The 23,326-nt window shown below is 50.3% G+C and overlaps 3 protein-coding genes across 11 annotated transcripts; 2 read left to right on the plus strand and 1 right to left on the minus strand.

Annotated features, from left to right (window-relative positions):
* The first annotated feature begins 1,249 nt into the window (after positions 1–1,249).
* LOC118504927 (sodium-coupled monocarboxylate transporter 2-like) lies at positions 1,250–5,541 on the plus strand. Its single transcript, XM_036040020.1, has 5 exons — positions 1,250–2,618; positions 3,394–3,894; positions 3,977–4,336; positions 4,404–5,066; positions 5,129–5,541. Exons 1-5 carry the CDS (start codon positions 2,416–2,418, stop codon positions 5,223–5,225), a joined length of 1,824 nt encoding a protein of 607 aa, XP_035895913.1. The 5' UTR covers positions 1,250–2,415; the 3' UTR covers positions 5,226–5,541.
* A 303-nt stretch (positions 5,542–5,844) lies between these two features.
* Positions 5,845–14,640, plus strand: LOC118504926 (protein pygopus). Of its 7 annotated transcripts, none has more exons than XM_036040018.1 (3): positions 5,845–6,125; positions 9,523–12,814; positions 12,892–14,027. In XM_036040018.1, the coding sequence occupies exons 2-3, from the start codon at positions 10,305–10,307 to the stop codon at positions 13,010–13,012; spliced, it is 2,631 nt and encodes an 876-aa protein (XP_035895911.1). In that variant the 5' UTR covers positions 5,845–6,125; positions 9,523–10,304; the 3' UTR covers positions 13,013–14,027. The 7 variants fall into 7 exon arrangements, with proteins under 7 accessions (XP_035895911.1, XP_035895905.1, XP_035895906.1 ...); XM_036040012.1 differs by lacking the exon at positions 5,845–6,125 and adding an exon at positions 6,173–8,025 and having other exon boundaries at positions 12,892–14,640; XM_036040013.1 differs by lacking the exon at positions 5,845–6,125 and adding an exon at positions 6,173–8,036.
* A 1,449-nt stretch (positions 14,641–16,089) lies between these two features.
* Positions 16,090–22,358, minus strand: LOC118504924 (tubulin polyglutamylase TTLL13-like). Of its 3 annotated transcripts, XM_036040010.1 has the most exons (7): positions 21,617–22,358; positions 21,095–21,550; positions 19,216–19,281; positions 18,587–18,880; positions 18,244–18,501; positions 17,056–18,178; positions 16,090–16,985 (listed from the first exon to the last, which is right to left on the minus strand). In XM_036040010.1, exons 2-7 carry the CDS (start codon positions 21,472–21,474, stop codon positions 16,440–16,442), a joined length of 2,667 nt encoding a protein of 888 aa, XP_035895903.1. In that variant the 5' UTR covers positions 21,475–21,550; positions 21,617–22,358; the 3' UTR covers positions 16,090–16,439. The 3 variants fall into 3 exon arrangements, with proteins under 3 accessions (XP_035895903.1, XP_035895902.1, XP_035895904.1); XM_036040009.1 differs by having other exon boundaries at positions 21,095–22,358; XM_036040011.1 differs by lacking the exon at positions 19,216–19,281 and having other exon boundaries at positions 16,091–16,985; positions 21,095–22,357.
* Positions 22,359–23,326: the final 968 nt, after the last annotated feature.

Here is a 23,326-nt window from a genome sequence, read left to right on the forward strand (position 1 = left end):
TTTTCATGTAGAACTTGCGAGATAGTCGCACTAATTCGGTGTTAACAATGTGCATATAATTGTAATCGATTTCCGTTGGTTTAGCTAGACAACTAGTAAATTAAGAATTAGGGATAAGTATTAGGGATTTATGGGCGTTCCAGTGGCCGAGAGTGCCGGTGCGCCGGTGTTCACACGGCAGGACCAGGGTGTTCATCAAAACTCATCTGGACTGTTCCCCAATAGAGAGGACTGACTATCCAACTATGCAGTTATCAATTGTGATCTAACAGGTCGTTAGGCCAAGAAAGAAGCAGTAGGATTAAATCTGCCAATCGCACCACAAGAGTACGCAGTGTTGGGAGTTTGCGAAAAAACGTTCCAGACCAGTGTTTTTTTTTGCGCGACGTGTCAATAATTGCGATGCAGATTGACACTGTCCAAGATACCGGTTGGTGGTCACACCATTATTGCGAAAAACACGGGGGGTCGAGATAGAGATCGGCCGTAAAACAGGAAGCTCACAAGATTGATGTCCCGTGTGGAGGAGATGATCGCGTAGAGCCGTCGTGGAGCACGGGCAAAACAATACCGTACCGCGAACAATTGCTACGATTATTGCGTCATGATGAACGGTGTGTTATCTACTGTTCGGCCGAAACTGGTGCTACAGATTTGGCACAGCTGATATGCTCCGAGAGGATCCCAAAAAATTGGACAGCGTTTCGGGTGTCACCGCACGATGCAAACACGGCTAATAATGGATTGACATGTGGCAGCCGGCAGCCTGCACCGGAGGATGAACTGTGCAAGAAGCCATACCACGGGTAGCCGGTACGGGAGATACCTTCCACGTTCGGTTGTGGTTAAAGGCACACCGTCATGTGCCTGACTGACGGGTTATTGCCCGTTTGACTGATATCCATTACAGCGGGTTCCTAACGAGACGGGGCCGATGTATGCGTGATGCCTTAAAAGCTCCTTATTAAAATAGTTTCTAAATGTATAAAATTGGCCGTTCTCTAGAATCCCTTAATTATTTAAATGAAACGTACTCAACCATCTCGAACCGCACCGTACTATATAGAACAAAAAGAAAAACCTCCCCCCTTCAAACGTACGTTCAAAGAAAAACGTACTTCAAAACGAGCACCAATATTCCTCGAACGTCTAATTAACCACTTTTCATCCTCGGGGGACTCGTTTGAAGGACCATTTACACTAAATCACTCTCAACTGGCTGTATGACGCCGCCATGCCAAGAGCACAGCAATATGTAACTATTCGGCCAGTGCAGGTCCGATTGTCACCACGTGTGAGTGTTGTGTTCTGTGTTGTAAAGCCCCTAGTTGCCAGTAGATAGAGTGATCGGTCGATCGATCTGTGCCGGCAGTGTATAACCACAACAGGATATATGTGCTGTGGTTTATTATTCAACGGTAGCGCTACTAAAAAACCGCAATCTAGCTGCTTATTTTTATCCTGAATCCTGGTAGAAAGTGGGACACAATCACACGCACACATACCTCTGTGTTTGAGGCTGTGTGTACCCGACTCGTAACCGCACGCATATAGTGACCCAGCCATCAGATCGATGCGCGAACTTCAATTGAGATCAATTGTCGGTAGCTTTCGCAGTTGTTACGGCTTCAATCGCTCGCATCGATCAGTCCAATTGGCAAGAGATTACCACATCCAGATTACTATCTTCCGGACACACTAAATCTGTCCCTCGTACGCAGATAAACTTGCACACTATCAGCAAGCGTACGAGTACGTGAAGCCGCACGAGGATCGTACGTAGTCATTCGTAATCTCTGACTCATAGACCCCCGGGTAGATCGACCGTCCGGGCCCAACATTCAGTTCTTGCCGTGACGTGTGCCCGGTCGCAAAAGGTGAACGACAACGGCCCTCTTGGAATTTCCTTTCGTGAAGCACCTGCTGACGTTTTTCCTACGCCTTTAACTACGCCTCCACGGATCAGGTACCGAGTACCCGCCGGATTACCCGGGTAAGAGCCGGGCTGGAGTGCGGACAAAAAGTGAGTGCTCCTATTATCACACGCCACAACACTATCGGCCGTGTGCGTGTGACACAGCCCGCCCGCAGAGCGACGATTGTTTATTAGGCGGCCGGCAGAATAGGCAGACATCCGGCGCGGACCAAGTGAGAATGACAAATAACCAGGGTACCATCACCAACTAAGCAGCGCGCATAACCACAGAAAAACGTGTGCAACAAATCAAAAACCCTTATCGGCGAAGAGCCTTCATCCCGGCAGGCCGCTGTATCGTTTGGGCCGACCGCCATCCGTACTACCGTGGGTGAGGTTCTATCTCCGGAGGCGATCAGTCTTGATTGTCCCGGCGTACCAGTCAGTCGTTGGCGAGAACGCTTGTGAACGGGGAACCAGTGGCGAACAGGAGTACCACGATGGTGAAATCAATCACGGCCAATCCGCAGGGCCAGTTCTCGGTGGAGGACTACACGGTGTTTACGATCATGCTGGGAATTTCCACGGCGATCGGCGTGTACTTTGGGTTTTTCCAGAAGAAGAAAAATCAAACCACCGAAGAGTATCTGCTCGGTGGGCGGAAGATGAAAACGTTCCCGATTGCGATATCGCTGATTGCGAGGTAAGTGCGGCAGCTTCACGGTGGATTTAGGTGCAGTAGAGTATGGTAGTGCTCGTGCAGTGAAATTGGTGGTTAGTGTCTGAAGGAATCGAACGATCTTTCTGCAGAAGTAGCTCCGCATCATTAACCTTCCCGGCTGATGATCTCCCGACAGTTTCGGCACATGCAACGCACGGAGAAGAGTTGCTAGAGTCGAAAGCGTGCCTCTGTCCGCAAAACACGCGCCATTCTTAGTTTTTTTTGTTAAGCAAAAACCGAAACCACCGGCCATTCATGGTGATTATTCCATGAATGATGGTGATAAGAGCTTTCGATTAAGCTTTTTTGTCTTAAAACTCACTTTCACAAATAGAATTTCGGTAAGCGTGCCGTCCGAGTTTTTTGCTTCCTGCTTCCGTATTTCAAACGTCCCGCGCTCCACCAGCTAGCCAGTGATGAAGGCGCACTTTTTGTAGTTAGTTTGTGGCTGGAAAGATGCCGTCTTTCGGTGGATTCGGTTGTGTAAATATGGTTCTGATTAAAGTGAAAAACCCCGGCTTTTTTATAAGGTTTCATCTTGAAAAAATATCTCTCCCTCTCTCTCTGTAACTTCCAATGATTTCCGTGGCGATATTAATATGCGGCACCGTCGTAAAACCGTTGATGGACATTTTACGACCTCTCGCCAGCTAATTTCCTGCCCAATTTCGAAACTTATCGCCCCTTTTTGTCAGCCCTTGGCCAGCTTCATACAATGCCTTCCTTTTTTTCTTCCTCCCCCTCTCTCCCTCTGCAGCCAGCTGTCGGGCGTGTCTATAATGTCGGTTCCGGCGGAAATGTACTCGTACGGTGCGCAGTACTGGATCATTGCACCGACGATGATCCTGATCACGCTGATCATCAACTACATCTTCGTGCCGGTGTTCTACAACAATCACATCACCAACTGCTACCAATATCTGGAGGATCGGTTCAGCCCGGCGGTGAAAAAGTTCGTCACCTTTACGTACGTGCTGAACATCTATCTGATACTGCCGATCTTCATCTTCATACCGGCGCTCGCCTTCTCGCAAGTGACCGGCATCAACATCCACCTGATCAATGGGATCGTGTGTGGCGTGTGCATCTTCTACACGATGCTGGGCGGCATTAAGGCGGTCGTGTGGACGGATGTGGTGCAGGGAATGATTATGTTTGTGTCCTGCTTTCTGGTGGTGGTTATCGGTGTGGCGAAGATCGGTGGGCTGAGCGAGGTGTATGAGCGAGCTACGGCTGGCGATCGGTTGGAAATTTTTGAGTAAGTGTCCCGGCTCTGTGAAAAGCGCTCATTCAAACTCGCTCATGTGTAATCGCTCGCTTGACTGACTTCCTTTTGGCAGCATGACGCTCGATACGACAACGCGCCAAACTTTCTGGACCGCTAGCGTGGGAAATCTGTTCCTGTGGACCGGGTACCTCGGGCTCAGTCAGAGCTGCGTGCAGCGTATCGTGTCCGTGCCGAGTATGCGCCATGCACGGACCGCTTTGTGGATCTTTTGCGTGGGTTTCATCATCATCATGACGCTGAACTGCTTCACCGGCATCGTCATCTTCGCCAAGTACTTCGACTGTGATCCGATAAAGGTGGGGCTGGTGCAGAAGGCTGACAAGCTGCTGCCCTTCTTCGTGCAAGACGTCGTAGGCAACCTGAAGGGCATGCCGGGTGTGTTCATCTCTTGTGTGTTTAGTGCAGGATTAAGGTGAGTAACGCGGCGTTGCCTGTAAGCGGGGGAAAATTTGAAGTGATGTATTGCGATTTCATTTTAGCACAATGTCCGCCAACCTCAACTCGCTGGCGGGATTGATCTACGAGGACTACATTCGACCGTTTAAGCTGTTCAAGCACACCGATGCCTCAGCGAACAAAACCATGAAGCTGCTCATCTTCGTCAGCGGTGTGTACTGCATTGCGATGGGCTTGATCGTGGAACAGTTCGGACACATACTGCAGATGGTCGTTACGATTGCCAGCGTTACCCAAGGCGCCGTGATGGGGATATTCTGTCTCGGTATGCTGTGGCCGTGGGCCAACAAGCATGGTGCGCTTTGGGGTTCGGCATCGAGTGTGATCGTGATGTCATGGATCATTGCGGGAGCGCAGATCGCGATCAGCAACAAGGAGATCACTTACCCGCCCAAACCAACCAGTGTCGATGGATGCTACGAGTATGGATTCAACGTTACGGCGAACGATTTCCCGACGCTCGTGGCCCCACAGGAGGAATCCGAATTTTCCATCTACAACATCTCCTTCGTGTGGTACTCGACGGTGGGCACGTTTATGGTGTTCCTGGTAGGCATTCCTGTGAGCTACTTTACCGGGTCGCAGGATATGCGCAATTTCCGACCGAAGCTGATTTCTCCACTGGTGCAGTGGCTACTGCCGGAGGAGGTGCGGCAAAACGAATTTTCGCTAAAGGCAGAAAATGAGTAAGTAAATGTGGGATGCGCATTATTCGACCTATTACTAATGTCTTTCTGTAACGTTGCAGCAAACTTAACACCGAACCAATCAAAGAGTGGACATTTACCGCGAACGAAACGGAAAAGTATAAAGAAAGGCATGGTGTCATCGAGCAGACTTTGTGAGGGATATGACGCTGATGCTCCTGTGCAGAGCTAGTGCAGAGATTGTAACACGTGGTGCAACTCGTGGTGCGTGTGGTAGGAAATGTTTTTTTTTTTTTGTTAAGTTCTATCCTAGTAGTTATGCATGTTTATTGAAAGCGGGAAGGAGTTACTGTATGTTTAATGTTCACACGACACACATGCTGTGTGAGTCGTGTTCATCTCATCGATGTGTGTGTAGTATTAATTTGGTCAGTTTTAAATACGCTCTATGTTTGAATGTTGTAATAAATCCAGACCGAAGTGTAATAAAAAAGGAACAAAGTTTATATAGCAATTTTTATTGTCGCATCATTGTAACGATGTAAGGGAGCATAACCGTTAATTTAAATTGTAGCTTTGGTTGAGGGGTAATTTTGAGAAAATAGAATCGTGTACAACCCTGACATCGGGGTAATTTTCGATGATTTGGATCTGACCAACAACGCAATATTCACAATATTTTGGATGATCGAGGATTTGTCTAATCATAAAGCTTTTCTATCCCAGATAAACCATTATTTACTGAGACAATTATCACATTTTGTAAATGCATTTCATATTTATTTCAGTCAATACTGTACCACCCTGTGCCCTGATGATGCCCAGTACTGACTATGCCACTATAAACGACTTTTGACATACGAGCTGTCAAAATCAACACGACGGTTTTCCAAAACAAATCAAACAGCCAAATACTTTTCAGCCAAAATTTAGTTTTGTGGCTTAAAATATCAAAAGGAAACATTTAGCTCATTGTAAACGACAAAACGCCCGCTATTTGCATCCGTCCAAGATTGTTTGATGGCGTAGGAAGCAAAGCTGCATCACCATCCAGATATCGAACATTCTTTGAAGAAGAAGAAAGCAGCGAAAAAGAAGGTAATTTTAGGCAAAAAAAAACACGTTCGCGTAGCTCGCGTTAGGGAACTGTTTTCACGAAGCTACGTGAATAAATGTTTAAAAACGAATACGCTCCCTGATGTGTGAAATAAAATCTGCCAAGCTTTGCATTACCGGGAAACATCGCTAGGAAACACGTACGGCACCGCACGGATATGTGTCAGATTGGTGTTCGTACCAGGCGTTCAGCAACCGAGCTCACACGCACACCAACGCGATGAAAGCAGGCAAGAAAGAGACATTCTGTCATTAGAGCCAAGCGAAAAAACACTCGCGTTGTTCGAGGCGAAGGCAAGTTTGGTGGAACAATATATTCGCATCCGGAACCGTTTGTTGGTGGTCAAAAGCAATCGAATGGTGAACAATTGGTGACGCGACTACGATCGGCGTATAATATTGTGCAGAGGTAATTGCTGTGCTGTCCCACAATTGTTGCCATATAGTGCTGCCGAACTAACTAGAACGAGAGTCGTACGTGCGTACATGTGCGGTGTGGTGTGCAGGTGTGAGCGAGATCGCACCTGGTTGTCCCCGTAGGAAGGGAAGAAGGAAGAAGCAGTATAGTATGATTGTGTGAGCGAAACGATCAGAAAGGCCATCCAGTCAGGAAAGCAGGCAGGCAGGCTGGCGGTAGTGGTGTGTTGGTGTGTGCCGTGCAAGAGGCAGATAGAGAAGGCCCAAAAAAGCGAAAGCACCAAAACGCCGTGCAGCAAATCACGATTTCTCTCGATACGCGCTTACGAAAATCGGACTACCGCTGGTGCCGGCTTGCGTACCGGGAAGTACACTTTTAATCGTTTCTGATAAGCGATTGCAAATCGTACCATTGGTCCCGTGCGTGGTGGATGATAGTGCATGGCATTTCTCGTGCACGAGACGTATTTGGTTCCATTCATCGGCGGCTTACTTGGACTACGAGAGTGAGTGACTGTGTGTGTGTGCAAGCGAGCACGGAGCTTCAGCGTGTACGTGTAGTGGTGTAGCATGACAGCAGCGTATAGGAAGCGCGAAGAAGAACACACAACGTAAACGAGACTCTCGCGACAACGACGTTCCGTGCAAGAAGCAGAAGTGATGATTATTCGATAAAAGCAATCGAAATAGAAGAGAGCAAAAGAAAAGAAAAAAGAAAGAAACGGAAAAAAGTGTACAAGGGTGATGATTACGAGGAGCAGTGGAACGAGAATTGCGTTCTCGGTTTGCGCTGTGTGACCGCCCGTTTGTTTGGTGTGTGATCCTTTTTGGCGGCAGCCTTTGCATCGCCTGTGTAAATTCGGCTTTTCTCGCACGAACGCAACAGAGTGCGGCCGAGAGAGCGGCCAACTACTCGCAACACACGCACGCATCATCATCATCATCATCATCGCCATCAGCGGGATAAGGGAACGCGTACCGTCAACATTCTTCCCCGCGGCGCGTACACATACCCCTCGTGCGGTACATAATTGTTTTGATGGAAGGAAATCGAGCGACAAATCGCGCTCGGTGCGACACCCGCACTGGAATTCAGACAATTCCTTCCATGTTGTGATGTTTGTTTTAGTTCGAAAAGAAAAACACAGAAAATACTCCTCAGGGAGAAAAAAGTGGAACGCTATTTTTTTTTTGTTTCGTTTGATTGTGTGTGATATTGGCTCCACGCCGAAGAAGTGACCGCGGACGGTCGTATTGTCCCATCGATACACCACCAACTTCTGTGTGCATGTGTGTGTGTGTGACGCGAAGAAACCAATGTCGAAGAAGTGTGTAGGATTTGTCAAACGCATCATTATTTTTTCACATCGGCCGCAACCTTTCCTGTCCAAATCGTAAAACAATCGACCCATAGCCCGGAAAATCGCGATCTTCGGTGGCGCGCCAACAGTGGAAGGATGCAGCTGTAAGTGGATGGTAAAGGTGGGGTGCTATCTAGCGCTGTTGGGTTTGATTGTAGGAAGAGCGGTCGGCGAAGGTGTTGTGTTGGGAGGAAGGGAAAAAGAGAGAGAGAGAGTGACAGGGAAAAGAAAATACCGAAAGTGTGCGGCGGGCCACAGAAACAAATGGCCAATAATAATTTCCTTCACACCGTCGCCGTGTTCCGTTTTTCCACACTGCAAGCGAAGCAGTCCGTGGAGAAGAAGATAGCGTACGGGTGTGCAGAGAAAGAGACAGCGAGTGTCGTCTCGCTTACGCCGACGAGTACAGTACCGTGCGAGTGCGAGCAGGAAGCTGAACGTCTTCGCACGAGACGGAGAGCAGACGAGTCGCTGCTCTATCTACGCGTTCTGTTTTTGGAGGTATAGCGAGACAGCAGCAGCAGCAGTAGCGTACAAAATGTTAGGTTAGCTTTTGACATTTTCGAAACGAAACATTACAACAAGCACCTTGCTTGATTTTGGCTGATTTTTTCAAGTTCATTCTGCCGCCGCCGCGCGGATTCAGAAGAATATTATCAATACGCTGAACGCGATCAGAAAAAGCGGTCGTTTAGTTGGTGCGGTATGCTGAATGGTGCGTTTGTGCTGGTCGTTCGAAATATTGGATGGAAAAGAAGTGCTGCGCTGCTTGAAGCAATCCGTAATTTCATCGCGCTATGTTTTGCCGTGAGTAGAACAGGTCGAAAAAAGTGTGTGATCAAGGATATCTGGCCAGTGCGGTGTGCGGTGCGTTGCTCAGGAAGTGTTTAATCGGATGAGTTTCCTCGCGACAAATGCGCACACACGCACGCACACACCCGATCGAATGTCACACGTATTCATTTGACAGCAGGGATTGATACGCGTGTGTGTGTTTTGTGTTGTTGATTTGTGTGAGCAGCTTTTCGTTGCCCGCGCCGCCGTGTGTTTTGTCGCTGAAGCTGGCTGAAACAATACTGCTACACGCAGACGAGAGTGTTTGATGCGAGGAACAGTTTGTTTTCATAGTGCCGATTATTAGCAGACCTAATAGCATAAGCAATTGTGCGGTAGCAGCAGCAGCAGCAGCAACAGCAGCTACAACACCGCACAACGGCGAGGTTGGCTTGGCGATTTCTCTTTGATTTGTTTAATTATATTTCGCCGACTGCTCGACGACGACTTGTGCCCGCCTGTGCCCGTTGATTAAAAGAAAAGTACCCCGAGCTGAATCGTCGGTACATTTATTGGCCTCGATAACGTTGCTGATAGGCTTCTCGCCGGCTGAGTCACACGGGCCGATTATTTCTGGCGACTAGTATGCCGCGTTTCCTGCAATAATTAATCTGTCATCTTTTTGCATCGATGAAGAATGTGTGTTCCCGTATGGATTGTTCAAAATTTACAGCCGGGTATAGCGCAGGGCGCTTATAGTACAGCATATAGTCATGTCTCGTTTCGCAAACAGAAGAAAAGTAACAGTTTCCTCTTTTATATTTCAGATTATCGGCCCAGCATCAGCATCGAACTGCACTGGCGGAAGATCGATCTAGAATATATGCCATGATCGATGGCTTGGACTGACTGGGATAGCCAGTAGAGGCGGACCGGAACGCAGTAGTCCTTGGACCGGGAGAAGATGACCGGACGCTGTTGGTCCAAGCAACAAAACGTTTCCAATGGATACTGCTTCAACACACGGTCAGAAGATTGGTGCTATTACTATTACCCGGCTACTACGGACTGAGTGCCCGGAAGTGTGGTGAAAAGAGGATGTGAATCTTTTGTGAAGGCAGCAAAATATGAGCAATATTTTAGATAATAACGTAACGCGTGTTAAACCCGTCGTCGTATTATTAGCATTAGCAGACATATTGTCGTCGTGTCGTGTGGATTAAGCTGGTCGACTCTATATGCCGGTATTGCCGGTTTAGTGCCGTTAGAACGTATGTCCTCGTGGAAAGTGTGCATTGAACGATTGAAGTGTACCGGTGGTGTTAAATATCGATCGAAAGACTGTGTGTGTGTGTGTGTGAGCGATGGAGCGTGTGATGATAAATGGTCGTCTCCTGTTACGGTGGTTTTGTGGTGCTTAAATCTCCACATACGTTTCCACTGACACGGTGTAAAGTGAGTGCAGCAGCAGGAAGAGACATCGCGGGCAATCGTAATTGTAACGAAAACCCCCCATTAAAATCCTTTTCGTCGAAGCGCCGCCGACACTACGGACGGAGCACCAGCACACGTGGGACCTGTTTAGCTGTTTAGTAGTAGTCGTAGTAGTATGACACACAATCTGGGCATGGCGTCGTATCGGCTACCAGGACCCGGACTATGTCCACCAGATTTCAAATCACCCTCGGAATCGCCCCAGCTGCCGATATCCGCGCCGAGCAATCCGAAGAAGCGAAGGAAAACGTCCAATGTGGTGAACTCGAACGCGGTAACGTCTCAACCGACGCCGACGCCATCACCCCAGGACCTGCTACCACCGCCACCGACCGGGTACGGTGACACGATAGTGGCATCGAACCCGTTCGATGATACGCCACCGCCAACGCCTGCCTCGCACATGGGCCATATGGGTCATCCGCACGGAGGTGGCCACGGTCCTGGCCCGGGCATGATGGGCCACCTGGGCGGTGGTGCAATGGGGCACGGTGGACCGATGGGTCCGATGAACCATATGGGACCGATGCACGGAGGAGGTCATCATATGGGCCCGGGACCGATGGGCGGTCATCCGCACGGGCCTCCGCACGGTGGACCGATGGGAGGACCGGGACCGCACGGTGGTGGTATGCCACACGGCATGGGACCCCACGGTATGGGTCCACACGGACCGGGCCACGGATCACCACATCCGGGAATGGGCCCAGGAGGACCACCGCACGGACCCCCGGGTATGGGCGGTCCAGGACCGGGTGGACCACAAGGACCGCCGATGAGGGGCATGAGCCCGATGGGTATGGGCAGCCCGATGGGTCACCATCATCCCGGCATGCACATGAACTCCGGCATGGGTCAGATGGGTGGTATGCCGCACGGGATGCAGCGCGGTGGCATGAGTCCGATGGGTCCGGGTATGGGCCCGGGAGCGCAGATGGGTGGCCTTAGTCCGATGGGTGGCGCCATGAACCAGAGCATGTCGCCCATGGGTCCGATGGGAGGAATGTCCCCTATGAGCCAGCAGCAGCAACAACAGCAGCAGCAACAGCAGCAGCAGCAGATGAACAGCAAATCCGTGGGCAGTCCGCTGAGTGCCGGAAACATTGGCAGCCCAATGAATTCGGTTCCCGGCATGGGATCCCCGCATGCGGCCGGCGGCGGAGGAGGCGGCGGAGGAATGTTAGGCAGTCCGATGAATACGAGCGGCGGTCACATGAACAACGGACCGATGGGTCCGCCAATGAACAGTCCGCTCGGCAATGGCCCACCGAACCATGTGCCACTAGGCCCCAACTCAGCCGGCCACAGTCAAACGCCCCAACCGGTGTCCGCGGCGAACGTGACCGTCGGTGGTCAGACGTCGCCGAACGTGGTGATGAGCGGCGGACCGGGCGGCAACAGTGGGGTCGGCATGAACAGTAGTAATAGTAGGATGAACTTACCGAACGGTGCAATGACAAATCAGCAATCAGGGAACTTAAATCAATTACCTCATCAACTCGGACCCATGGGTGCGAATCAGCAGCAGCAGCAGCAGCAGCAGCAGCAGGGTGGTCCACAAGGTGGGCCGCAGCAGAACAGTAGTCAAGGCCCTAGTAATCAGGGCCCCGGTGGCAACCAGCAGGGACCCTCGTCGCAGGTTGGTCCACCGGGCAGTCAGTCATCGCAACAGTCACAACCGCTACAGCCTCATCCACCGCCACACGGCCAGCAACTGCCATTGCCCCAACAGTCACCTCACGCGCAACACAATCCGGGCGGTGGCCCGGGCAGTGGAGGACCCGGCCCTGGCCAGCAACAGCAGCAGCAGCAGCAGCAGCAGCAGCAACAGATGAACCAAATGGTTGGCCCGGGCCCGATGGGTAACAGCATGGGCGGTGGCGGAGGAATGGGAATGGGCCCCGGCGGTCCCGGCGGTGGAGGAGGGCCGGCCAACTCGATGGGTGGCATGAACCATCATCCGCACCATCACCACCATCATCATCACGCCGCGGGCAATCATCAGCAGGCTGGCAATCCGCACATGGGCTCGGGAATGGGCGCGAACAACATGCACCACCACATGGGTGGTGGAGGGGGCGGTGGCGGCGTCGGAGGTCTCATGCCACCGCACGGAAACATGCCACCGGGTGCTGGAGGAGGCGGCGGCGTTGGCGGCGGACACCGGCCACCAATGCACGGAGGAATGGGTGGCCCGGGCGGCATGATGGGTGGACCGCCGATGGGAGGACCAATGGGTGGCCATATGGGGGGAGGCGGAATGGGTGGCGGTGGAATGGTCGGTGGCAGTCCGATGCAATCGCCGCACATGATGGGCGGCGGTGGACCGATGGGTGGCGGTGGACCGATGGGCGGCGGTGGACCAATGGGCGGCCCGATGGGTGGCCTAGGGCCGCCGGGAAACGGTCCGAACGGGCCGAACCACCATCACCACATGGGCATGTTCGGACCGAAACCGATGCCCGTCACCTCCGGCAAGCTGTACCCGCCCGACCAGTCGAAAGTGTTCAACCCGCAGAACCCGAACGCCCCGCCAATCTATCCCTGTGGAGGATGCCATAAAGAGGTGCACGACAACGACCAAGGCATTCTGTGTGAATCGGGTTGCAACTTTTGGTTTCATCGGTAAGTAACCGTCTTTTCGCCGTGTGGCGCCGTTCGCCGATCCTTGCTAATGGCCGTCTTTCATTCGCCAACCACAGGACGTGCAGTGGACTGACGGAGGCGGCCTTCAACCTAATACACGCGGAAGTGTACGCCGAGTGGTGCTGCGACAAGTGTCTCAACTCCAAAAACATACCGCTGGTCAAGTTCAAACCGTAGTAGAAGCGAGCCCGTAGCTCGACCGGACGCTGCACCAACCAGCGGAGGGCCTGAGCCACGTCACAGCCAGCAAACTACTTAGCAGCAAAACCTACCCGCCCCCATTGTCTTTGTCCCTTTCCGACCTGACGAACTGAAACCTCATTTGCTTTTGAAAAGCAGCGCGCGTTAGTTAAGGTGGATTTTTAGGTGGGAATACGGGATCGGGAATCGGACATGATGATGCACGTCGGTGTGCTGGAGTGAGAATGTGTGCAAGAACCGGGAGTGTGTGTGTGTGTGTGCGGGTATCAACTGACTATTTTTAAAGACTGGACCTAAAGCTGGATAGGAGAGATAGGAGAGATGGACAGTGTGAGATTTCTTTTCTTTAGATAACTTAGAGGATTCTGCGTAAACGATTTTTATCCATTGACGGTGATCAATCATCGATCGAGACGGTTGTTGCAGGGTGGGTGTGCTCTTTCAATTCTTGGCGCCTTGTTTTCAATTTTTGGATTATTTTGAAAGTAGACGACGAAACACTGCTTGGGGGTTTCCGAGATTGGTTTGCTTCGTATTGAATAACCCCACGATACCCGCTTCCGGATGGCCAAAGTGGGCACTTACACACACACACACGGAGCCACACATTTTACTCCACGAATCGATGTGATAATCGTGTGTTTAGGTTGCTGCGCGTTAGGATAGATCCCTTAGCTTTGAGTGAGATTGACAATTGTACAGAGAAAAAATACACACACACACACACACAAAACAGACCGAGAGAATAGTGGAGGGAGGGAGTAAAAGAAACACACACACACACAAATCGAGTCACAACGATAGCTCACCCAACACCACCAAGCCTGGTTTTGGATTGTTGTGCTGTGGTGTAACAGCGTGTACAGAACTATTTGACTAATGTAGGTATAAAGAAATCGGGGCTCCGGGCTTTAGTTGAAACAGAGAGAAAACAAAACAAACAAAAAAAAAAACCGCTAGCCAAGAGATTAACAAGTAGTACAGAGAGAAAGAGAGAGAGCGAGAGAGCGAGAGAGAGAGAGAGACGCGCGACGTGTGCTTGTGTGTAAAAAAAGTAATAAATGAAATCAAAAATGGCCTTCTCAAATATATATTGCAAATATTATAAAATGATTATACATATAAAATACATATAATTTAACTTGGTAGCTCAGCTTAGGGAAACGAGAGAGAGAGAGAGAGAGAGAGAGACAGACAGAAACATATAAGGTTAAGATGATAGAACACACCAGCAGCAAGAGAGCAAGAGCAAGAGAAACCCAACCACCAACCAGCCCTTCAGAAACAGACACACAGACAACCACACACACACATACAGACAGACAGACAGATAAATTAGTTAAAGAAGTGCGAACGGATGTGTGCGCGTGAATGCAATGGTGGAATGGCCGCTCACCGACGTGTGGATGCATACTGGCGGCCCCCAAGCAAACAGGACATCCACGCAGTATAAATAGGATTAAGCTGGCTGGGAGACGGGGAAGCGAGAGAACTGTGTGTGGGGGGCGCGCGCGCGCGAAGAAACGAACTAAAATTAAATACGGAAGCCGACGTTTTAACAGCTAAGTTTAAGTAAACAATATTTAAATTATTTAATGCAACAACGCTGCAGCGCGTTCTCCAGCAAACAAAGCAAACGACGAGAATGAATATATGAAAGGTTGGGAGGATGAGAGACAGACAGGGATGGGGGGGGGGGGGGGGGGGGGGGCAGTGAGTGTGGTTTCGAAAGTGTAACGGACATGTTATGAAGTTGTCCAATGAATGTGAACACTAAGAAAAGTCGTTTCGTTTCGTGAAAAGCGGAACACCACGCACAGATGCCACGCAGCAGATTGGGCAGATCTGAATCGGTGGGTTGTGTGTTGGGTTAACGAGACGGATGTAAAGTTAAGATGGTTTGACGCAACAAACAACAAACACAAAAACAAGTACACCAACACACACACCCACATTGAAACACTGCAGGTAGCAAATTGAAACATATGACTTTTTATGTTTCTCTCGCTCTCGGGAAAGTTTTAACTAAATTGTTTAACCAACCAACTACATAATTTGCTTATCACAGCTTTGGTTTAAACATGTAGACGCATGACGTTTTTGTTCAGGAAACCACACTGTTCCGCTTTAACGAAGGCGTCAACGGAAATGAGCAAAGTAGGCTTTGTGCATATGCCGAACGAGGAGATCAATAAATGTGATAGTAGTAGTGAAACAACCAGAGTAGGCTTGCTCTGTCTGGGTTGGCATATGGAAAAAAGGGATGTAGCATCCTAGGGGTATCCAATGGTTTTTTTTTTGTTCGATAGTTTCGATAAACTAGTCACGCCACAATAACTAAAGGTCAGCACAAGCAGACCAACAATTGCTTTTACTTAACCTGCCAACACGCCTACCAATACAAATTATAAATACCGGTTTGTAAAATTACTTTGAAAAAAGTCTTCAGATACCTCTGGACGGCGCACCCTTTCATGTGGAACAAACCAAAAACAGGCTCATTTCCATTGATGCTGGAAGAAGGATCAGTGTGGATCAGTGTTTTGGTGACAGTTCGCTCTGAAGCTACTGTATGGCTATCCCTTGTGAGCCTGCCACAAACGGTCTACTTACGCATGCCTACTACATCTTTTTTGGGTGGAAACCTGTGGTGAAGTTGATAAAAGTCCAGATGTAAGGTGTAGTGGAGCTGTAACTGTTCGGTGCTACGATCTGGTGCTTTTGCGTTACGTATTCCAAGCTGCCAGTCATACTCAGTTTAACCCCCTGCTTACCGGAGGATGATTCCTTTGTGGAGAACAGCCTGGACGAATAACATAAACCTTCACAGACAGGGCTTCAGTCATACTCAGTCCTATACTTGAGTAAACTTTAGTTTCTGAGAGAGAGAGAGAATGACATGAAACACAGACACACACACAAACGCAGCACAGTTCAACACAACAGCATCCCCATCATTACAGAACAGAAGCGAAAAGTGAAACAGAAAAGATTGTTCAATTTACCCCGTGTGTACATATTAGATGCTAGATGATTATTATTTGTTATTCCTTTATTATTAATAAACATTAAATTTTTAATCAAACGGGGTTTTCTTTTAGCAGTGGTCTATAATCAATCAGTGCTTCTTCCGCGGCCTTCCCTTCTCCCGGCCGGAAGCGGCTGGAGTATGCTCGAAAGGGAAGGAAGAAAAACAACACACACAGAAAAAATGCGTAGCGGAAAAGTACCGATCGGTTGTAAAAATCGAAATTTCGCACCACCATCGAAATCGCACCTGAGTTTGAAATTTGCTCCCCCCCCCCCCCCCACTGGATGGCCAGAGAACGACGATGATGGGTTCGGCAGTGTTGTTGTTGCTGGTGCTACCGCACGGCCCACTAATGCCGTGCCGGAGTCAATACTAGATGAGCTTGTCCGAGGTGTAGTATTGGCGCGATTCCATGCTATGGCGCTTGACCACGTTCGTCACCTGCCGGGCCATGGTCGATTTGGTGCTGCGGTAGTTGGTCGGCTGCGTGGCGAGCAGATAAGGCAACGGTGGACGACTTTGTACCGGCACTTCCGTGCACTGCATCCACGAGGTAACGTCATTGATGGCGACCAGACTTTTGATTTGAAGCTTCTGTAGCTGGTTCGAGGTGTTTTGCTGCTGCTGCTGCTGCTGTTGCTGTGCTGCCGCCGAATGTGGACCTATGCTGGTGCCGTTCTGGAGGCTTGGCAGGCAGGTTGTGGAGTTGCTGTTTCCACCACCGTAACCGTAACCACCGGTAGACGTCGATCCGGCCACCGTGCTGGTACTGTGGATGGTGGAGAAGGTGTGGTTGGACTGCGGGGACGCTTCGGACTGCTGCAGGTGATCGTTGGTGATCAGCTTCGCGTACGTTTCCTTGTACTTGCGACGGTCGGAATCGGTCAGCAGCTTGTTCCGGTGAAAGTTGATGTATATCTGTGCGGGTGTATTCAAAGTGTGTTAGCACAACTGCCCCAAACGTTTTTCAACCCAGCAATATACTCACATTCTGCACTAGCCCGCAGGTGCGTATTAGAAAATCTCTCTGTCCCAGCAACGCCATCCGCTCCCGTTCCTCGTAGTCCGCAATCTGGTCCGGCGAGAACTCGTCATGCTTCTTGGCCACCTTGGACACTTTCCGCTTGCGTATCTTCTTCTTGGCCGCCAACGATCCAGCCCCCGTACCGCCGTTACCGCCGGCAGCATCCTCGCCCGCTCCCATTCCACCCTTCTGCAGCTTCGGATTGTGCTTGTGCAGGATAGCTTGGTTCAGTCGGAAACGTTCCTCCAGCTCGATGCGCTGCTGCTTGGCGCACTCCTCCCGGCGCTTGCTGGCCGCAGTCTCATTGTACACCGACGCCTGGCTTTGAGCGATGAAGAACTGCAGGTACCGGTTGGGATCGCCGGGTGCTGGCAGTATGCGTCGGTAGCCGCCGAGATGCGTTTCTTCCCAGGTAATCTGTTCGGCCCACGGACCCATACCGTCCTCACCGTACGGATCATCGTCCGGATCGTTACCGTCGCGGGCTTGCTGCTGTTGCTGCTGCTGCTGTTGTTGCTGTTGCTGCTGCTGCTGCTCCCTGCTGCCCGTCTGTTTGGAGTAATCACGCAGCCGTTGCAGCAGACGGTTCTGAATCCTTCGCTTGTCCTCCTCCAGCACGCGCTTCTTCACCTCGCCGTTCAGATTGAGCATAACGAAGGTGTCCGCGATGAGCGCTTCCTTAATCTCCTTATCGATCGCTTCGTCCGTGTGGAAGGACGGTGAGTGGTTCACCTCCAGCACGTACGGCTTCAGCTTGTGATCGATGAGTATATCGAAACCGAGCACCTCAAAGCACGCCTGGATGATGTCGTGCGTCGGAAAGCTGGCGGTGTACGTGTGCTTCAGCATGGGCCAGGCACTCATCACCGTCTTCACTATCACGTCATCGATGTTGCTCCACAGTTCCGCAATGTCGTAACCCTCGGCCGTGAGGATGCGATTCAGCGTCGAGAAGCGCCGCTTCGAACCGGCCTCATCATCGTTCGAGAACGTCCTGCTGTACTTGTTGACGGAATAGTTGGTCAGGTGCATGAAGGTGTTGGACGCGTTCGTAACGCACGGTTCCTTGTACTTGTTTGTGGCAAACCTGCGACGGGAAGTACGATGTGAGTGACTATTACACAGATGCCGTTTGGAAGCGTGTGTACTTACCGCGCCAAACCCTCATTGTACACAAAGATGCGCAACGGATCGGTTGAGGTGATCAGCGTGTACACGCGCAGATCAAACTTGTACCCATCGATCAGCAGTGGCTTCGTAATGTACACCTGACAGATCATGCGATCTTTCGGATTAATTTCCTTCAGGTTTTTCGTCAGAAAGATACCTTTCCCCTGCGAACCTTGGTCCGGTTTCAGGATGAACGTCTTGCTACGGTGCGTTCGACTGTAGGCTATAGCGTCACCCAGGCTGGAAGAAACCAACACACACACACACACACTCTCCATTAAAAAATTTCTTCCGGGACGTTAACTCGCGAAGGAAGACCACTTACTCCGCCGGAAAGCACCACGTTTTGGGGAATATTTGATAATCCAGCGGGAACAGCTTCAGCATCCGGTTCAGGTTCCGGGCCAGCAGATCCTTGCGGCAAATCTCGAACATGCCCGGGAAATGGTTCACCTTCTGGAAGCGGCGCATATCGCGACAAAAGTCGACGCCCACGAACGAATCCGTCCAGCACACGTTCCAGAGATCGGATTCGCCGACCAGCCGATAGCCGAGCCGTTTGCAGACGCGCGTGATGATGTCGTAGCGGCAGTTAAGTATGCAAATACTGATCGGTAGTCTGTGTGAGGAAGAGGCAGAAATGGGTGAGCATTAAGGAGGAGGAGGAATAGCGTGCGATTCTTTCAATGACGAAATGGGGGCCGCATATACTAGATGATCGCATATGTTTCCATGGCCAGTGTACTAAGAGCGCCCCTCGGGTTTTGAGTGTCCATCTCGTGCGGACGGAGCACCATACGATCAAGCAGTCTCTCTAAGTGTGTGTCACTTGGTTGTGAAGTGAGTGAAAAGTGTGTGTGTGTGTGTTGTGTGGCGCATGGTTTTGCTGGATGAGATTACACAGATGAGGTTGGGAAATGGTGACGGTGGCGGAGTAAGTAGAAGGAGGCTTACGTTTTCTTCGATTTCTTGAGTCTATGTACAAGGCGCGCATTTTGGTCGAGAGCACTTCTACAACAGCTGCAAAAGACAGCGGATTAAAGGAAAGAGAAACAAAAAAAAAACACACAGTTGTTTACACACGGACACACACACACACAAGGACAGTGGACAGCTTCTCGAAGGTAAGTGATGCATCAACTCGAGTTTTACTCCCAAGTAAAAGTAAAAGCAGCGTAATTACTGATCTCAACTCAACGACTAGGAGGTTTTTTAAGGTAGCACGCTCGAAAGTGACTTCCGCCAGTGGCCAGAATTGCATACCTTCAGGAGCTGGAGCAGTGGTAAGTACACGCATGCCATACTATATTTATAGCCGGATATTACGGAACAGGCGCGTGTTGGTGTGTGGTGCTTATAAATAGTCGCAATCGCGGTGTCTAAACATAATTATCGGATTAAACATGCTCGACATGCTATTTGCGGGTGGATAATCGAGGAACAAACATACTGATTGGAAAGCGAAACGGTTCAAACTACCCTCTACGAGTACACTTCAAACTTCTGGAATCAATAATTATAGATCATTTAAATGATTTAATCGTACCCCGAACCCGAAGCCCGTCGGTGCCGCAATGCACCATTTTTTTGCTAAAACAGCCCACCAGGGGGAAAGAGAGATATAAAAAGCAAATCTAAAAATAGTTCCCATTTTGCATAAAAGGTCCCCCTAATTTGTAGTATCCCAAACAACCGAAGTTAGTTTTCACACAACGCCAAAATGCGAACAATGCCAAGAACAATGGCCGGGGGGGGGGGGGGGGAGAAAAACGGGACCAGGAACCGAACAAACTTTCGACAGTTTCGATTCACTTGCTCCAAAAATAATGATTCACCCGCACGAACCCGGTGAGTCCTTAATGCTGGAGGTATCGGGGCAAAATCTGGATGTCTGGATGTGTTTTCTCTCTCGCTGCAAGTCACTCCAAAAATAAACCGCCGCTCCGATATTAATAGTCCGCCGTGCGGTGTGGTGAACTTCGGGAAACGCTAAAAGGAACATTCCGACCGAGTGCGAAGTATTCTTCATTTTTCAAATGGCTGCCTTCCTGAACCCGACTGTGAGAGTGTGGCTGATGGTTACGGTCGTTCCGAAGCAACAAATAATCAACAAAGCGCCCGTTCGCAACCGTACACCGGAATAGACGGGGTTGAGTTGCCTAGGCGCCACCACCGACTAGGAGGTCCTCCGGATGGGGTGTAGTGGTGGTGTTGCTGGTACCCGTCAGCCAGCACCAACGTCTATCGATTTATGCAATCTAGTTGTTAGTTGTTTTTGCGCCCGAATTTCCACTAGGCCAGCACCGCTCAGTCGGCAATGCAGCGCCATCTTTACACCGTAGCGGAAGAGGCTCTCTCTCTTGGACGAGAGCCCCCATCACAATCGCAACCGGCTAGACGATGCCAACCGCCCACCACGGCCCGAGATATGTCTGAAGCAAACGGACGATGTCGATCACCAGCATTTGGATAAGCCGTGTAACTAACCCCGAGACCTCCCCGGCAGACAGGCGGGCGGGAAATTCAAGCTCATTCAAAAGCTGAGCTGTTCAAAACTGGAGCAAACTTTGCACCACCCGCGAACACCGGCGTCCTGCCCTTCTCTTGGCATGGTGGCCTCCTTTCGAAAAAGGAGACCTCCTTTTTTCGCAATCTCCTCCCCCTGCCATCTACATCAAGGTGCTTTTTGCCTGGCGCTTGTGTGTGGTAGATGTATTCCAGCAAAGACGTGTAAAAAGCGCTACACCAGCTATCGAAGCAACCTACGGGATAGTTTGCTACACATCCAAGCAGGCATACAGGGCAGAGTGCGTCGTCAGCATCGTATACTCACTTCACATCCTTCTTGTTCTCATCGTCCCCATGGTGGTGATGGTGGTGATGATGATGATGGTGACAGAAGTGTTTGGAGTTCTTCGGGTCCGTCTCCCCACCACACATCACCGCATAGTTGCGATTGTTCATCCGCAGCAATCCCTGCTGACCCTGGTGGAGCTGCTTGCACGGTGCGCCGGAACTCCCAACGCCACCGCACTCGGTTGTACTCTTGGACGAGAAGGACGTCTCGGTAGTGTCCATCTCGGACTCGGAGTCGGAGCTGGTGCCGGACTCCGCCGTCCCGGACGAGGTGTCCTCGTTCGTGTCATCGCTTTCCTCGTTGCTCGTACTTTTCTGCACAATCGGCTTGGGTTTGGTGTAGTTGCGGTTGATCATTTTCGGGACCACCGCCACTGAGTTCACTTTTGTACGGATCTGATTTAATAGGTGTATCCCTGCACGCCTGCAAAACCTGGGAAACACGGTTAAAGGCACTGTGGCACCACTTGGGTCTAGGCTAGTTGGCCTAGAAAACTACCTGAACACGGAGGCGAATCACTTCCGCCGTTTTGTGCTTGCCACCACTCTGGCGGCCGTTCCAAAACGTGGGCCTGCTGCTAGCGTTTCCAAAAGAACATTGCCCAACCAGAAATGTCTACACTGCTCTGCCGGTGCTGCTGCTGTCGCACACCATCTGTACACCTTCGAGCACTCCAAATCCTCTGCGCACTGTCGCGATTTGCAATCGAAGTAGGTTAAACTAATGAACACAGTAGGCGTACCGACATAGTGCGCTACCGGGTGCGCGCCTGCTGAAGCTAAAATGGCAGGTAGTACTGGCGAATGTGTATCTGTGTGTGTGTGTGTGGTAGTGGGCAGGTAGTACAGTGGCAGCACAAATAAGCCGCGCTGTTTAGTGCGATCCGTCCGTGCAGGATCGTCGTTCGCAGGTGACTGAGCTGTACGTGGCTCGAAAGCGATACTAAAAATAGTGGTCCCAGAGGACGAAGCTATCCTCAGCGGGCTCGTCACGAAAGGACGAACCCGAATCCCGTCTCCGTTCCGTCAACCCCACCCGTGGTGTCAGCGAAAGCAGCACCCTCGTATCGCTCATTTAGTGCACCGTTTCAGCAGCAGCGAGCGACGGTGACGTCGTCTCTTTCACGAATTGATTCACCGACCGAGCCTCCCCCCAACGATTGCGCGGGAAAAGTTTTTCGCGTAACGTTTTGCCATCACGTGGTAACGTGTTAACGGTGAACGGCGAAGGGATCGGTGAAGAGGAAAACTTCCGAACTTTGGGCCTGTGATGTCTGTGTGCGAAATAAAACGAGCGAACGATGTCACGAACGCTGGTGGAGCGGGTAACGATCCGTAGCGTCTGATACTGAGCAATCGTTCCAGTTCCATCGGTCCCAGCTGGAACGGTTGAGTGGTGGTAGAACGATACATTACTACCCTACAGGAAACAGGAGGCCCGTCCGATTACGACATTAAGGATTCTCAAGTTCGGGACCACGGGGAGATTGGAAACCCGATGGATCAACCGAGTTCCCCACAGAACTAGTTGGCAACAAATCGAACAATAGTAAAACATATTTGCCTTCTCCACTAGAAAAAAAAGAAACTTAAATAATAAATTGCCCATTTTTTGTTTGGATCAATTTAGAAAAGTTTTCCTATCCAAAAAAACGGTTCCACGAGGATATGTCGTGCAGGTTAAAAATGTCCTGCCCCTTTTCGTTTCGTTCGTCCTCGTATGGGTCGTTGACTGTGTTTGCACCGGCATATTGTGGGTCCAAGTAATGATAGCGCAATCAGAATTTCTGATGAGGTCCAATCGTAAGAAGAACTGAAGAAGGTACCTTCTAAAAATAGAGTTTAAAGTTGTTTGTGTCTGTGTTATTTACCACAAATTAAATTAAAAATGGAATTCTTGCAAGTCTAGAATTCCGGCCAAAAAAAGTCAGCTTTGCTCACCAAACCCCGATGTTGTCTCCCACGGTGCATAACTTTACAAATCTTCGTTTGTCACGAACATTGTCAAACCTCAACGTACTAATTTGATCATATATTTGAGTTTTACTGACCTGCTTCTTTGCGAGGCACTGCGTGGAGCTGGCGAAACATCCTGCTTCGCTCCATTAACGAGAATTAACAAAGAGCATAAGTCAAAGTCCTGTGAAATGGCGATTTCCAAGAGGCGATAAAGCGAGGATGAACCATTGAACCGTGCTTTTCCTCGCGC

This window comes from Anopheles stephensi, chromosome 2 (assembly GCF_013141755.1).
Source record: "Anopheles stephensi strain Indian chromosome 2, UCI_ANSTEP_V1.0, whole genome shotgun sequence".
NCBI lineage: Eukaryota > Metazoa > Arthropoda > Insecta > Diptera > Culicidae > Anopheles > Anopheles stephensi.

Bases quoted from the DNA above. Each gene is read 5' to 3' on its own strand.
- LOC118504927 (XM_036040020.1), top strand. From the start codon at position 2,416: ATGGTGAAATCAATCACGGCCAATCCGCAGGGCCAGTTCTCGGTGGAG. The intron at 4,337-4,403 runs GTGAGTAACGCG...ATTTCATTTTAG, and splicing joins GTGTTTAGTGCAGGATTAAG to CACAATGTCCGCCAACCTCA. The intron at 5,067-5,128 runs GTAAGTAAATGT...GTAACGTTGCAG, and splicing joins TCGCTAAAGGCAGAAAATGA to CAAACTTAACACCGAACCAA.
- LOC118504926 (XM_036040018.1), top strand. From the start codon at position 10,305: ATGACACACAATCTGGGCATGGCGTCGTATCGGCTACCAGGACCCGGA. The intron at 12,815-12,891 runs GTAAGTAACCGT...CGCCAACCACAG, and splicing joins TGCAACTTTTGGTTTCATCG to GACGTGCAGTGGACTGACGG.
- LOC118504924 (XM_036040010.1), bottom strand. From the start codon at position 21,474: ATGATCAACCGCAACTACACCAAACCCAAGCCGATTGTGCAGAAAAGT. The intron at 18,502-18,586 runs GTAAGTGGTCTT...GGTTTCTTCCAG, and splicing joins ACGTGGTGCTTTCCGGCGGA to CCTGGGTGACGCTATAGCCT. The intron at 18,179-18,243 runs GTAAGTACACAC...TTCCCGTCGCAG, and splicing joins TACAATGAGGGTTTGGCGCG to GTTTGCCACAAACAAGTACA.